A 15013-nucleotide genomic window follows, 5' to 3' on the forward strand; every position below is an offset into this window, starting at 1 on the left:
TCCTTATCTGAGGAAAGATGTTCTTGCTATTGTGGGAGTACAGCGATGGTTTACCACGTGATTCCTGGGATGGCAGTACTGACATACGAGGAGAAATTGAGTTGATTAGGATTATCTTCACTGGAGTTCAGAAGAACGATGGGGGGGATTCTATAAAATTCTAATAGGACTAGACAGGGTAGATGCAGAAAGAACGTTCCTGATAGTAAGGGAGTCCAGGACAGAGCTCACAATCTAAGAATAAGGGGTAAACATTTTAAGACTGAGATGAGGAGAAATTTCTTCACCCAGAGAGTGATAAGCCTATGGAATTCACTATCACAGAAAGCAGTTGAGGCCAAAACATTGTATGTTTTCAGGGTGAAACAGATCAAAGGATACATTGGTGGGGGGGGGGGGAGCAAAACAGTCGAGTTGGAGATCAGCCGTGATCATGGTGAATGGCGGAGCTGGCTTGAAGGCTTCTTTCTATGTTTCTGTGATCACTGCTACCTTCACCACGAGGTTACTAATTAATGCTATCTCATTGCATATTACCGAATCTAGTATAGTTTGCTCTCTGGTTGGTGTTAGAATGCTCTAAGAAACTGTCCCAAAGAATCCATGATGCAGGCTTCCTTTACCAATCTGATTTGTGACTCAGGAGATTGATAGATATACTTTGGGCAAGGTAGGATTATGAAGTGAAGACGAGTTACAAATCAACTGTGATATAATAAAATGACAGAGCAGGCTGGTTGGCTTCATGTTCCTACAAGTCACATAGGCACACCTTCCTGCTCCACTCCCAAATACCCACAGCTACAACTGACCTTGGGTTTTGCACACAGGTACTGGAAGAGATGAACCTTGCAGAAGTCATCAGCTACAGCCACTATGCGCTCATTGTGGGAGCGACACAGAGCATTGATATCTGTCCCATCAGAACCATCTGGCCAGACTCCTGTAACAAGACACAAAGTGAGAAGAAATGTCTCCTCATGTTATTCAAACCACTCAAATGTTCACAGTATAGACCAAGCCTGCTGGGGCTAGTCACACAGAGCAGAAGACTATTCAACATGTGTCTGTGCCATCTCCATGAATATTACGCTTCTCCCGCACCCCCTCACCCCTTGCTCTTTCCCCCATAGCCCTACAAATTTCTCCTTTTCCAGTATTTCTACAGTTGTCCCTTTTGAAAGTTCCTATTGAATCTGTTTCCACTGCCCTTTCAGGCAACACCTGCCAGATCACAACAACTCGCAAGAAAATATTCTCCTCATTTCCCCCTCTGGTTCTTTCCTGATTCTCTTCAGGGGCAGGTTAGCAACCTTTTGCCAACAGAAAACTCTTTCTCCCCACCACATTTAATGATTTAAAGGTCACTCCTTAGTGATCTCTGCTTTAAAGAGGACTCTCTATTCCTTCCAGATTTGTGATGTGGTGATGCAGGTGTTGGACTGGGGAAGGCACAGTAAGTAGAACATAGAGCATAGAAAAACTACAGCACAAATAGGCCCTTCGGTCCACAAGTTGCGCCGATGATATTCCTACCTACTAGGTTTACCTATAACCCTCAAGTCTATTAAGTCCCATGTACTCATCCAGAAGTCTCTTAAAAGACCCTATCGAATTTGCCTCCACCACCACTGATGGCAGTCGATTCCACTAGCCCACTACCCTCTGAGTGAAACACCTACCCCTGATATCTCCTCTGTACCTACTCTTCAGCACCTTAAACCTGTGTCCTCTAGCAACCATTCCAGCCCTGGGAAAAAGCCTCTGGAGAATCCACCCGATTTATACCCCTCAGCATCTTATACGCTTCTATCAGGTCACCTCTCATCCTTCGTTTCTCTAAGGAGAAAAGACCAAGCTCCCTCAACCTATCCTCATAAGGCATGCCACCCAATCCGGGCAACATCCTGGTTGCTCCTCTGCACCCTTTCAATAGCTTCCACATCCCTCCTGTAATGAGGTGACCAGAACTGAGCAAGTATTCCAAGAGAGGTCTGACTAGGGTCTTATAAAGCTGCAACATTATCTCCTGACTCCTAAACTCAATCCCTTGATTGACGAAGGCCAGTACACCATACGCCTTCTTAACCACATCCTCTACCTGCAAGGCCGATTTAAGAGACCTATGGACTCGGACCCCAAGGTCCTTCTGATCCTCTACACTGCGAGGCCGATTTAAGAGTCCTATATTTAAGTAGTCTCACAACACCAGGTTAAAGTCCAACAGGTTTATTTGGTAGCACCAGCTTTTGGAGTGCTGCTGCTTTGTCAGGTAAGTGCCTCACTTGATGAGGGAGCGGCGCCTCGAAAGCTTGTGCTTCATCGGGTGAGGCACTCACCATACTTACCTGAAGAAGAAGAAAGTAAACCTGTTGGACTTTAACCTGGTGTTGAGCGACTACTTACCCTTTCCAGATTCCTCATTCCTTGTTTGCCTAGTAAATCTCCTTCTCCAAGGTAGGTTAAATTCAGCAGTACAAGGGGCTATAGCATCTCCGTCTGATTGTCACACTCTACTCTGAAACCATTTTCATTGGAGAGCATCGGCTTCAGACACCACCTAGATATCTGGCTGCTTTCAGTATCCCCCTTGCCTGTGCTGTCTTGGAGTCAGAGCTGGTTAAATTTCCATTAGGTTCACCCAGCACTGAGATACATTCCTACTGCAGCAAAAAAACCTAATCTCTTCCTACTAACACCCACCCTCCACCACTGTCTGCCAACCCAATAACCGTGGAATTCTTCTCCACTCCCCCTCCAGCAATCCTACAGCCACAATTCTTACCGAAAACATGGAATCCCAGGACGCAGGTATATGAAAACCACTCTAGGTCCTTGCACTCGTAACGATTCCTGAGTAGTTTACATCCTCCCCCAATGTCCCCTGTAAAACAGGACAAATCACTTGGAGTTACTGCTTGTGGCAGACAACGTTTTCCTGCAGTCAGGTCTGAGTGTGAATTCTCTGGTATCAGAGAGATGGAGGACAACGGAAGATCCAGCTTCAACCGCAATCTACAAACTCAGCAGAATGCACACTAGTCAAGGTATCTTCAACATCTGTCATACAGACAGCCTATTGACTTGCTGAATTACAAGCTCCCTCCACAAGAGATTCTTTCTTTTCTAGTAAGCATTTCCACCACTCTCATGACACTGACATCTCAGGTGTGTGGTAGAAAGGGCACTGACTATATCCCAATCTATACTTCTTCCAGAAGGAGCAGGATTTCTCACCAACCTCCCTCCAATCTCCAGGTAGGGGCACTGAGGTTCAGCCCAATGTTACTGTTGTTGTCTCGGACTAGGGCAGTTAATACAGTGCAGTGTATTTACCCGCTGAACTATCAAGGCAGAACCACCTCCTTTATAACATGGCCTTGGCGACATGACATTTCTCCAAGTGCTGTATTGTACTGGAAGCTCTGTACTTACAGTAGAGGATCTCATAGTCTCCAGAATTGGACATGATGAAGTGGCTGTCTTGAGACCAGTCCAGATGGGTGATGAAGCTGGAATGACCCTGAATAAATATGCAAAGGAGGGATGGGTTAGAGGCGAGTTATCATAAACAGCAGCAACCATTGCACATTCCTTCAATACATTATCATCTAGCACTTAGATGCAGACTTTATAGCCATGCAATAAGAGGAGCTAGTTCACATCAGGATGGCAAAACCCTTGCTTTATGATGCTCCTTAAAACCAGTGACAACAGAAACAGGTCTCACTCAGACCCCATTTCAAACAGAGGTAAAGAGAGATGACTGACAGTGGGGAGGATAAAGGAGGATATATTAATGGGAAGCACTGTTCCTAGGCTAGCTGCATGAGGACGTTAGCAATGGCTCAGGAGATCCAAGTGCATCCACTCTCTGTGTCAGGCCAAGCAGAGGGAGAACATGAGCTAAAAATACAATCAAAAAGAAGGAAGCATCAGAAAATCTCAGTTTAATATAAAACAACGTTGGCTGCCACAGATCTTACCGTGCACTTGCCAAACCGGCAATATTTGCGACCGCTCTCAGTGACCGTGTAGAGGTAAATGTAGTTGTCATGTGATCCTATTGCCAGGAAATTACCATCTGATGGAATATAAAACAATTAATATGCATGCAATAACTGTGGAAGCTAGGTTCCTGCTCCTCAACCTTGTGCCCAGCTTGTGGGCTTGTTTAAGCTTGGTCCCAAATCCTCATCCTTTCCTCCACAAAACACAAAGGGTGCTCGCAGTTCACAGGGGAAGGCTAGGTGCTTGGATGAGTAACTGAGGATGACCCTGAAGGACCATGCTAAATCTTCTTCTCCTCCCACTCTCTCCATTCCCCTCAGGCAGCACATCTAAAGCCAGCAGGTCCTCTGTTACTACAAACCAATCCACCATGACTGTTAGTAGCTCCCAGGGGTCATTGTGACAGGCTGAAATGTCACTCAGTCTGCAGCAATTGATGCAATCCATTACCTGGGGAATAGCGCACAACTGACAGCTGCTCATTGCCATCAACAGTACTGGAAACCAGGTCCTTCGTCTCACAGTCCAGCACCATCCACCTGTAGAGAAAGATAAAATAAACTATCACCTGCAGGGAGTAGATAGAGAAGGCGTGACAATTTCTTATTTAGGTGAAATGAGAATCAGTCTTATCCCACTGGGATAATTGATCCAACTCCGCAGCTAACATTGAAGCTTGGCCACAGGGAGACAGAATCGCACTGAGAGTAACTCATCCTGGCCCACCGAAAGCCACTGCTACCCAGTTGCAGTCAGCCCTTGGGCAATGAGCCGCCAGGTAAACTTATTCCGGATGCAAGGTCTTCAGGTGTCAGCTGGCACAGGAACAATGCAGAGATGCAGCTTGGAATTGAGCAGGTGTTTATATATGGGAGTTACCTGCCTGTCTGGAGGCCGACAGCCACTACTGCTCCACTGCAGTGAAAATCAGCGCACAATCCAGTCTCCTGTAGAACAAACAGATCCATTAAACACACAGAGCAGGCAGCTGGAAGCTCAGGATTTTCCAATACCCTCCGTGGAAACGCAGCAGCCTAAATGCACACTGCAAAATCCCACAAGCAGCAAGACAATGAGCCAGATCTGTTTTAATTTACTGATGTTGGTTGAAGGATAAATATTTATCAGGACAGTGGGAAAAACTTCTCTGCTCTGCTTTGTAAGAATGTCACTCTCCAATCTGTACTCTCTGAAGTGGTAGCACTGGTTATCTGTCTGGATTTAGGAGTTAGATCACAGATCAATCATGATAATCCCACTGGATAGTGGGCACAGTAAGAAATCTCATAACACCAAGCTAAAGTCCAACAGGTTTATTTGGAGTCATGAGCTTTCAGAGTGCTGCTCCTGCATCAGGTGAGTGAAGGAGCAGCACTGTGAAAACTCATGATTCCAAATAAACCTGCTGGACTTTAACCTGGTGTTGTGAGACTTCTGACTGTGCCCACCCCAATCCAACATCAGCATCTCCACCCCACTGGATAGTGGAGCATACTCAAGTGATTGTCTCTTGCCCCATAGATTTTTGTGCTCAAATCTCTGACTTGGAAGTGAGTGCAACAGCCACAGCAAAAGTAAAAAAAGAGGAGGTCGACAAGCAGACACCACCCATCCCTAGACAAATGAAATCACGAAAGTAGCTGTGTCATTTTGACCTAACAGCAGCCTGGAGGGAAGCTGTTTGCTTCAGCCAGAAGAGGGAGCTCACATTCTGTTGTGTGATTACCCACAAGCAACTTGGCTACAAGCTGATTTGGCAAGTTCTTCCACACCACCATCCCACGCAATCCGTCAGGCCATTTATATAATCTGGAGAAGGAAAGCAGCTCCAGAGCCAGAAGTGCAGGAACGAGCAATAAATTAAAACATTATTACTGCCCAAATGGGCTCAGCATCTCTTAAACTGTGTCAGGATTTCTGCTCCTGTTACAGGACAAGAGGAACGTAAAGAATGTGAGAGTGCAAGCAGAGAAAGGAAAGAAGGGGAAAGAGAACACAAGAGGAGTCTGAGAGGGGGAAGAATCGAATAAAAACAGGACATTTTTGAAATACTCAGCAACTTGTATACGGAAGAAAAATATATTTAATGTTGGGAATTTTTGATCATAACTGAAAGATGTTATAAAAATTTGACAGTTTCCAAGTATTTACTGACACAGAGGATGTGGTAAAAAGAGGACAAAAAGGGTGGAGGAACGTATACAGCTGAAACACAGAAACCTGTCTCATCAAAACTGGGCCACATGTAATCGAGAAGATTTTAAATAATCTCAGCTATTGAAGATAAGGGTTGGATTATCAAAAAGAAATGTTGACAGGTGAAGCTATGACACAGATGCACAGACATGCAGAGCAGGTGCGCACAGTCACAGCCAGTTGCCAGCGGTCATCCTCGGACTCTCCAGTGTGCAAGACAGATCACTCATTGTAAATCCAGACTCTGCAAATGTTGGGCACACCTTGTGGCCCCTGTTGGTGACAGACTGAGTGAGTGCACCATTTTCCTCTCACCTCCAACGTTTTGCTCCACTCCAATGTGTGCTGCTCCTGATCCCACAGACACACCTGCTTGTCATGTGCACATGTCAGGAAGAGATCACGGAATGGGTGTGTGGCCAATCCCCACAGTTCATCTGTGTGACCCTGAAAGTGAACACAAATCATAGGTCAGAGTTACACATACATGTAAACACTCAAGAGCAGAGGCCATCCAATTAATTCAAGGCTGCTCAGTATTTCAACTCCCTTTACCTGTCTTTCTTCTATAGCCCTTTAATAATTAGACTCAACAAGAATCTTACTACTCTCAAAAGTAAGGTTTATTAGTCACAAGTAAGGCTTATATTAACACAATAATGAAGTTACTGTGAAATTCCACCAGCTGCCACACTCCAGTGTCTGTTTGGGTCAATGTACCCTAACCAGCACGTCTTTCAGACTGTGGGAGGAAACTGGAGCACCCAGAGGAAACCTACGCAGTTACTGGGAGAATGTGCAAACTCCAACCAGACAGTGACCCAAGCCGGGAATCGAACCTGAGTCCCTGGTGCTGTGAGGTAGCAGTGCTAGCCACTGTGCCATCGTGCCACCCTCAGTTTGGAAATTTCCGATTTAACTCCCAGTTTCAACAGCTTTTTAGCAGAAGAGTTCCAGATTTCACTCTCTCTTCCCTCCCCGACCCCGATGGCACCATCTCCTCACACTCCTAGAGTCTGGGCTTCTCTGCTAAATACTGACCTGCACAATGGGAATAAAGGGTTCAGTGAAGCTTCCCCTCAGGATGGCATTCCGCGTGGTTCCAATCAGGAGATCGTCAGCCCGTCCTTCCACAATGCTACGCACTGCACCAAATCGTTCCGGGATCTGTAACACAAGGAAGGATTCTCATTTCCATTGCACCTTTCACAACCTCAGGACATCCCAATGTGATATCCCAGTGTGATATCCCAAGACACAATGAAGGTCTTGTGAAGTACATTCACTGATGTCACCCATTCTCCTCCCTTCCTCACTCACTTCTTCACCCTTTCTCTTCACTCTGCCCTTACCTTCAATACCGTTTCCCCTTCAAGAATTACCTTGCTGCTGGCGTTCTGTTCCTGTCATAGTTTAATGCTGCTTAAGTCTCTCACCTCAGTCTCCTGTTCAGTTGTAAGACTTGTGTTCCACTGGATGATTTTTCGGTCCTTTCCACCTCCACTGAGCAGTGTGCCATCTCTCATGATGCACAGGGTGAAGATGCTGCCTTCATGGGCCTTCGTTTGCTTGACGATTTGATAGGTCTCTGGAAACAGCACCATGGAGAATCAACACAAGTCCCTGTGACAGGGCCACTCAACTGACATTTAACCTTTCATCCTCTCTAGACATCCCAAAGCACCTGACAGCCAATGAAGTACTTTTTGAGGTGTAATCACTGCTGCAATGTAGGTAACAGGGTGGACACCATATGTTCAGCAACCTCCCAGAAATAGCAATGTAATGATGGCCAATCAGTCTGGTTATTTAGTGATTTTGGCTCAGGGAGCAGACATGGGAGAACTCCCCCATGTTAGCACTCCAACGGCGGCTGAGAGAATGTTTAAATCCTCCTGAATAGATGTACACAAGGCCGCAGATTTATCAATCATCTGAAATAAAGCACCCTTCAACACTGACCCCTCCGACAGGGCGGCGCTCCCTCAGCGCTGACCCCTCTGACAGGGCGGCGCTCCCTCAGCGCTACTCTGCAAATGTCAACTTGGATTTATGATTAAATCTCTGGAGCGAAGTTTGAACCCAAAATCTTCTGACTCTGGTGAGAAGGACAGAGAGAGATATCCAGCCACTCACTGAGCCAATTCACACTGAAGCTTTCATGTTCTAAGCACATCACCTGACTCCCCACTGAGAGAAAAACATCTACTCACAGACGTAAGCAAACTATTATCTAAAGTCTGTTGTAAACGCTGCTATATGTAAAATACATACTCAAGCCACTACTTGCAAAGATTTGCCAGACTGGTTTCTAAACATTCAAGCAGAAGTAGTTTGTGTTACTCACACACAAGGACAGAGCTGCACAATGGAGCCTGTGGCCAAATACCTTTTGCACCTTTCCCCAGTGTCTTAGTGTCTGCAGCTGCTTTACCCCACAGGAGGATATTCCCCTCCGAGTCGCCGGTCAGCACATCACCATTATTCAGGAACACAAAGCACTGAATAAATTTGGGCTTTTTGTATTTCTGTAAGATGAAGGAGAAAGAAATTCAACTGTAATCTCCCATTTTCTGTCACCGCGGGCAGCATGGTGGCAAAGCGGTTAGCACTGCTGCTTGTCAGCGCCAAGGACCAAGGTTTGATTCCCAGCTTGGGTCACTGTCTGTGTGGAATCTGCACGTTCTCCCCGTGCCTGCGTGGGTTTCCTCCAGGTGCTCCGGTTTCCTCCCACAGTCCAAAAGACGTGCTGGTTAGGTGCTAAATTCTCCCTCAGTGTAACCCTACAGGTGCCAGAGTGTGGGTGGCTAGGGGATTCTCACAGTAACTTCATTGCAGTGTTAATGTAAGCCTATTTGTGACACTAATAAATAAGCTTTAAAAAAGGCATCATTGGCTGTAGAGAGCAGATTCTCTTCACTCTATTCCCTGTGGCCTCACCAGCTTATCTATTTTTCACAACTGAGTCCCACAGCCTGCGGGCAACAGGAGCTATTCAACTGCACGAGGACGTCACAGCCCAGACTGACATCCAGCATGGTCACAGCACTAAGCATGGACCATGTAGTCCTCTGCCACCCAATAAACAAAGGGGTATGAGGATGAAACGTCCCACAGGGAGGAATTCAGCTGGCCCCTACCACTATCCCATCCCAAAATACAAGGCAGGCCGGTGGGAAGGGGTCCATTCCACAAGAGTCCCACACACAAAAGGAGATGATCACAGCCATACACTGATTCAGTCTCGACTGATAAGATTAGGCCACCTACCTACCCACTCCCCCCGTGTCCCAAGATACCACCCTGAAGCTCCACACCTTACTCAACTGTACTACTGTAGCCAGAGTACCTGCACTCAGTCATAGTCTGTACTGTGAACAGTTATTCCAGCACAGTGCTCGATTATTCAGTGTAACAGTTAAATACAGAGTACAGTTAACAGGGAGCAACAGGTACAGAGTACAGTTAACAGGGAGTAACAGTTAGGTACAGAGTACAGTTAACAGGGAGTAACAGTTAGATACAGAGTACAGTTAACAGGGAGTAACGGTTAGGTACAGTGTACAGTTAACAGGGAGCAACAGGTACAGAGTACAGTTAACAGGGAGCAACAGTTAGGTACACAGTGTACAGTTAACAGGGAGAAACATGTACATAGTTAACAGGGAGCAACAGGTACAGAGTACAGTTAACAGGGAGTAAGGTTAGGTACAGAGTACAGTTAACAGGGAGTAACGGTTAGGTAGGGTAGAGTACAATCTACCACGCTCACCCCGAAAATGCCCTGCTTTTTGGTCAGGGAAGAGCCATTCCAGGTCCAGAAGTAAACATGCGATTTCCCGCAGGTAACAATACTCGCGCTGTCAGCCGGATGAAACTCCACCTCAAACACAGATTCATTGGTGGTCTGTTGAAGTGAGAAGATTGAGAGGATAGTGATCAGCATCTGGACATCATTACAATGTGACGCTCACTGTAGAAGCACTACCTCTCCCATCCACCAAGCTCAGGAGGCCATTTGGCCCACTGTGTCTGTGCCAGCTCTTTGAAAGATCTATCTAACCAGTCTCTTAGCACACCCCACCCTTCCCCCAGCTCTTCCCCCATAGCCCTGCAAATTTCTCCTCAGCATTCTCCAATTCCTTCTTTTGAAAGTTCCTACTGAATCCGCTTTCACTGCCCTTTCAGATCACAGCATCTCATTGTTTCATTCTCCTTATCTCCCCCTCTGGTCCTTTCCCCAATTCTTTTCAGCCCTCTGGTTACCGTTAACAATTTCTCCCCAACCCCCATTCATAAATTTGACTGAGAGGCAGCATCTCTCACCCATTGACTCTGTGGATCTCACTGGGGGTACAGGGAAAGGAGCAGGAACCCACCATCTGCTTACCCACCCCATCCACCACGCAACCAGGAATGGTGCAGATTGAGGGGTCAAATCTGGAGTGTCTGCCAGGACACACAGTGTGTGAACCATCCATCCACACCTTGTGTCAGAGGCAGCAAAGAAGGAACTCAGCATTGCACTGGACTAATCATTATTATTATTGTTGTTAGTCATGGCACAAATCAATTCTAGCCTCCCAGATTGCCTGGATCCACTACAGTTTGCCTACCACTGCAACAGGTCCACAGCAGATGCCATCTTCCTGGCCCTGCATGCAACCCTGGAACACCTGGATAACAAAGGCTTATGTCAAACTCCTATTTATTGACTACAGCTCAGCCTTCAACATCATTATTCCCACGAAACTCATTCCCAATTTCCGTGGCCTGGGGCTCTGCTCTTCCCTCTGCAACTGGATCCTAACCTACAGACTGCAATCAGTAAGGATAGGCAACAACACCTCCTCCACGATCATCCTCAACACTGGTGCCCCACAAGGCTGTGTCCTCAGCCCCCTACTATACTCCTTATACACTATGAATGTGTGGCCAAATTCGCTTCCAACATGATTTTCAAGTTTGCTGATGACACTACTGTAGTGGGTCAGAACTCAAACAACAATGAGACAGTGTACGGGAATGAGATAGAGAATCTGATGAACTGGTGCGGCAGCAATAATCTCTCCCTCAATGTCAACAAAACGAAGGAGATTGTCATTGATTTCAGGAAGCGTAGCGGAGGACATGCCCCTGTCTATATCAATGGGGCTGAAGCGGAAATGGTTGAGAGCTTCAAGATTCCAGATCACCTACAGTTAAGAAAGCCCCACCAATGCTCTACTTTCTCAGGAGGCTAAGGAAATTTGGCATGTCAGCTACAACTCTCACCAATTTTTACAGATGCACCACGGAAAGCATCCTTTCCGGATGGATCACAGCTTGGTATGGCTCCTGCTCTGTCCAAGACTGCAAAAAACTAAAAAAGGTCGTGAATGAAGCCCAGTCCATCAAACAAACTAGCCTCCCATCCATTGACTCTGCCTACACTTCCCGCTGCCTCGGAAAAGCAGCCAGCATAATCAAGGACCCCTGTACCAACTGACTCAAGAACAGTTTCTTCCCTGCTGCCATCAGACTTTTGAATAGATCTACCTTGCATTAAGTTGATCTTTCTCTACATCCTAGCTATGACTGTAACATTACATTCTGCAGTCTCTCCTTTCCTTCTTTATGAATGGTATGCTTTGTCTGTATATTGCACAAGAAACCATACTTTTCACCGTATACCAATATTATGTGACAATAATAAATCAAATCAAAATGTCCCCAGTCACTTACCTTATATTGGGTGTACAAGTTCGCATGTGCATGCAAGTACGAATACTCCAAATGTTCATGAACAAAGCCCAGTCCATCACACCAAACAGCCTTCAATCCACTGACTCTGTCTACACTTGCTGCTGCACACACCTCCCTCACCCCAGTTACTGAGGGTGAAAAGGAAGAGGGTTGGGCAACAATGATACGGACCAGGAAATCACTGAGCCCTGAACCAAACTAATGGCCCACCCACCTCTGTGACTACCCAATGCTAGCCACCAGCATGGAAGCTCCAATGTACATACCAACATCAATGTTCACAGAGTAACGTAGTGGGCAGTGTGGAAAGTTTCCTGAAGTGTAGATAGTCCCTCCTCCCATCACACAGGATATCAAGTTCCTTCGCACCTTGAATAGAAACATTACCTAACTCCCAGCCCCCTCAACTCCCCAAATCTATGAAATATTTCCTCCTTGCCAGGGCAGTCTCACCAAAGAAAACTTCCCCATTGCTCTGTGCTGGGAGCAAGCTGTTGGATGGAGCCACTAACTTTGACATCAAGTTAGTGTCAGAGGCAGGCTTTTAACTTGCACCTCACCCACTCCCCTGTCCTTCCCACCCATTCCCCAGTGAGCACTTTTCACTGTGACCATCTGAGACATCAAAGCCAACCTCAGTCCGTAGTCTTTCTGCTGCACATGCTCCGCAAGGGTTCCATTGGGGTGGGGTGTGCAAACTCTGGCTGATTACTCAGTAAGCCCCACTCCCTGTTCATTTCAGAGAATGCAGCTCCTCCTACTCCCCAACCACATGTGGTTAGCGTGAGAGATACACCAGCCCCTTTAGTCCACTCTGGAATAACTGGCCCAGGGGATTTCCCTGTTAATCCTGTGCACCACACCTCACTGTCACTACACAAAAACAGGAAACCTTCAAGTACATACCTTAATCCCTGCCTGCTTTGTACCCTTCGCACAGTCCCAGACTGTCATTAGGTGCTCATTGGAATCGTCAACAACACAGAGAAAAGCTCCAGAGTCCTGCAATGTGAAACAGGGAATGAACCTCACCGAAGCATAGTCTTTGACTAATTTTAAGGTCCAGTTTGACAGATTCTTGATTAACAAGGGAGTAGGCAGGAATGTGAAGTTGGAATTACAAGCAGATCAGCCATGATCTTATTGAATTATTGAGAGCAGACCCAAGGGGCCAAATGGCCTACTCCTGCCCCTAATTCACATGGATGAATATAAGGCACCATATCAGTCCCTTCTCAAGAACAATTAGGGATGGGCAAAGAATGCTGGCCTAGCAGGGACGCCCATATCCCACAAATAGAAACATAGAAATTAGGAGCAGGAGGAGGCCATTCAGCCTCTTTGAGCCTGCTCCATTATTCATTATGATTATGGCTGATCATCCAACTCAATAGCTTGATACCATCTTGCCAACCCCCCCCCCCCAATATCCTTTGATTCCCTTCGTTTCAAGAGCAATATCTAACTGCTTGTTGAAAACATACAATGTTTTGTCTCAACTGCTTTCAGTGGTATCAAATTCCACAGGCTGACCACTGTCTGGGTGAAGACATTTTTCTTCACCTCTGTCCTAAACAATCTACCCTGTATCCTCAGATTGTGACTCCTGGCTGTGGACACCCCCAACATCACAAACATCCTTCCTGCACCCACCCTGTTTTGTCCTATTGGAATTTTATAAGTTTCTACAAATTTTCCCCCCTCATTCTCCTGAACTTCAGCAAATCCAATTGTAAGCAACTCAATCTCTCCACTTATGTCAGTCCCGTCATCCCTGGACTCAGTCTGCTAAGTCTTCTCTGTGCTCCCTCCAGAACAAGAGCATCCTTCCTCAGATAAACAGACCAAAACTGCACACAATATTCCAGGATAAAAGCAAATCACTGCGGATGCTGAGATCTGAAACCAAAAGAGAAAATGCTGGAAAATCTCAACAGGTCTGGCAGCATCTGTAAGGAGTCCAGATAACCCTTTGACAAAGATTATCCAGCATTTTCTCTTTTGGTGACACAATATTCCAGGTATGTGCTCATCAAGGCTCTGTACAATTGCATCAAGACATCCCTACTCCTGTACTCAAAACCTCTTGCAATGAAGGCCAACGTATCATTTGCCTTTTTTACTGCCTGCTGCACCTGCATACTTACCTTGTGACTGATGTACGAGGGTACCCTGGTCTCGTTACACATTCTCCTCTCCTAATTTCTGGCCATTCAAATAATTTGCCTTTCCATTTTTTGCTACCAAAGTGGGTAACCTCACATTTATCCACATTGTCCTGCATCTGCTGTGCAGATGCCCACACACTCAACCTGTCCAAATCATACTGAATGATCTTTGCATCCTCCTCACAGCTCATCCTCCCACCCAACTTTGTGTTATCTGCAAATTTGAAGAGAATTCATTTAGTTCCCTTATTTAAATTATTGATACAGTGAATAATTGGGGTTTCAGCACTGATCCCTGCGGTACCCCACAACTCCATGCCTGCCATTTGGTAAAAAAAATTATTCCTACTCTTTGTTTCCTGTCTGCTAACCAGTTTTCCATCCATCTGAATACACTACTCCATATGTTTTAATTTTACACGCTAATCTCTTACGTGGGACTTTGTGTAAAGCTTTCTGAGAGTCCAACGAAATCCCACCGTCCCCCTTGTCAACTTTACTAGCTACATCCTCAAAAAATTCCAGTAGATTTGTCAAGCATGATTTCCCTCTCATAAATCCATGCTCACAGTCCAGTCCTGCCACTGTTTTTCAAGTGTTTTGCTATAAAATCTTTGATAATGGATTTGAGAATTTTCCCCAAAAGTGATGCTAAGCTTACTGGTCTATATTTCCCTGTTTTCTCTCTACCTCTCTTTTTGAATATTGGAGTGACATTTGCTACTCTCCAATTTGCAGGAACTGTTCTAGGGTCTACAGAATCCTGGAAGATGACCGCTAATGTATCCACTTTTTCTACAGCCACTTCCTTAAGTACTCTGGGATGTAGACTATCAGGGCCTGGGGATTTACCCAACTTCAATCCCATCAGTTTCTTTAACACCATTTCTCCA

General features: G+C 45.9%; 1 protein-coding gene across 3 annotated transcripts in view; it reads right to left on the reverse strand.

The window, feature by feature from the left end:
• Positions 1-15013, reverse strand: part of eml3 (EMAP like 3) — a 51142-nt gene that overhangs the window by 14964 nt on the left and 21165 nt on the right. For all 3 annotated transcript variants that reach the window (XM_080183556.1, XM_080183555.1, XM_080183557.1), the window contains 12 exons: positions 12859-12954; positions 9980-10114; positions 8597-8735; positions 7644-7795; positions 7249-7374; positions 6523-6654; positions 4891-4958; positions 4462-4550; positions 3987-4084; positions 3436-3523; positions 2786-2884; positions 813-943 (listed from right to left, as the gene is read on the reverse strand). In XM_080183556.1, the coding sequence (XP_080039682.1) occupies positions 813-943; positions 2786-2884; positions 3436-3523; positions 3987-4084; positions 4462-4550; positions 4891-4958; positions 6523-6654; positions 7249-7374; positions 7644-7795; positions 8597-8735; positions 9980-10114; positions 12859-12954 (1353 nt within the window). The remainder of the gene's footprint in view (positions 1-812; positions 944-2785; positions 2885-3435; positions 3524-3986; positions 4085-4461; positions 4551-4890; positions 4959-6522; positions 6655-7248; positions 7375-7643; positions 7796-8596; positions 8736-9979; positions 10115-12858; positions 12955-15013) is intronic.

The sequence above is a fragment of the Carcharhinus amblyrhynchos genome, unplaced genomic scaffold, assembly GCF_965287045.1.
Source record: "Carcharhinus amblyrhynchos unplaced genomic scaffold, sCarAmb.v2.hapA chromosome_331, whole genome shotgun sequence".
In the NCBI taxonomy this organism is placed as follows: Eukaryota; Metazoa; Chordata; class Chondrichthyes; order Carcharhiniformes; family Carcharhinidae; genus Carcharhinus; species Carcharhinus amblyrhynchos.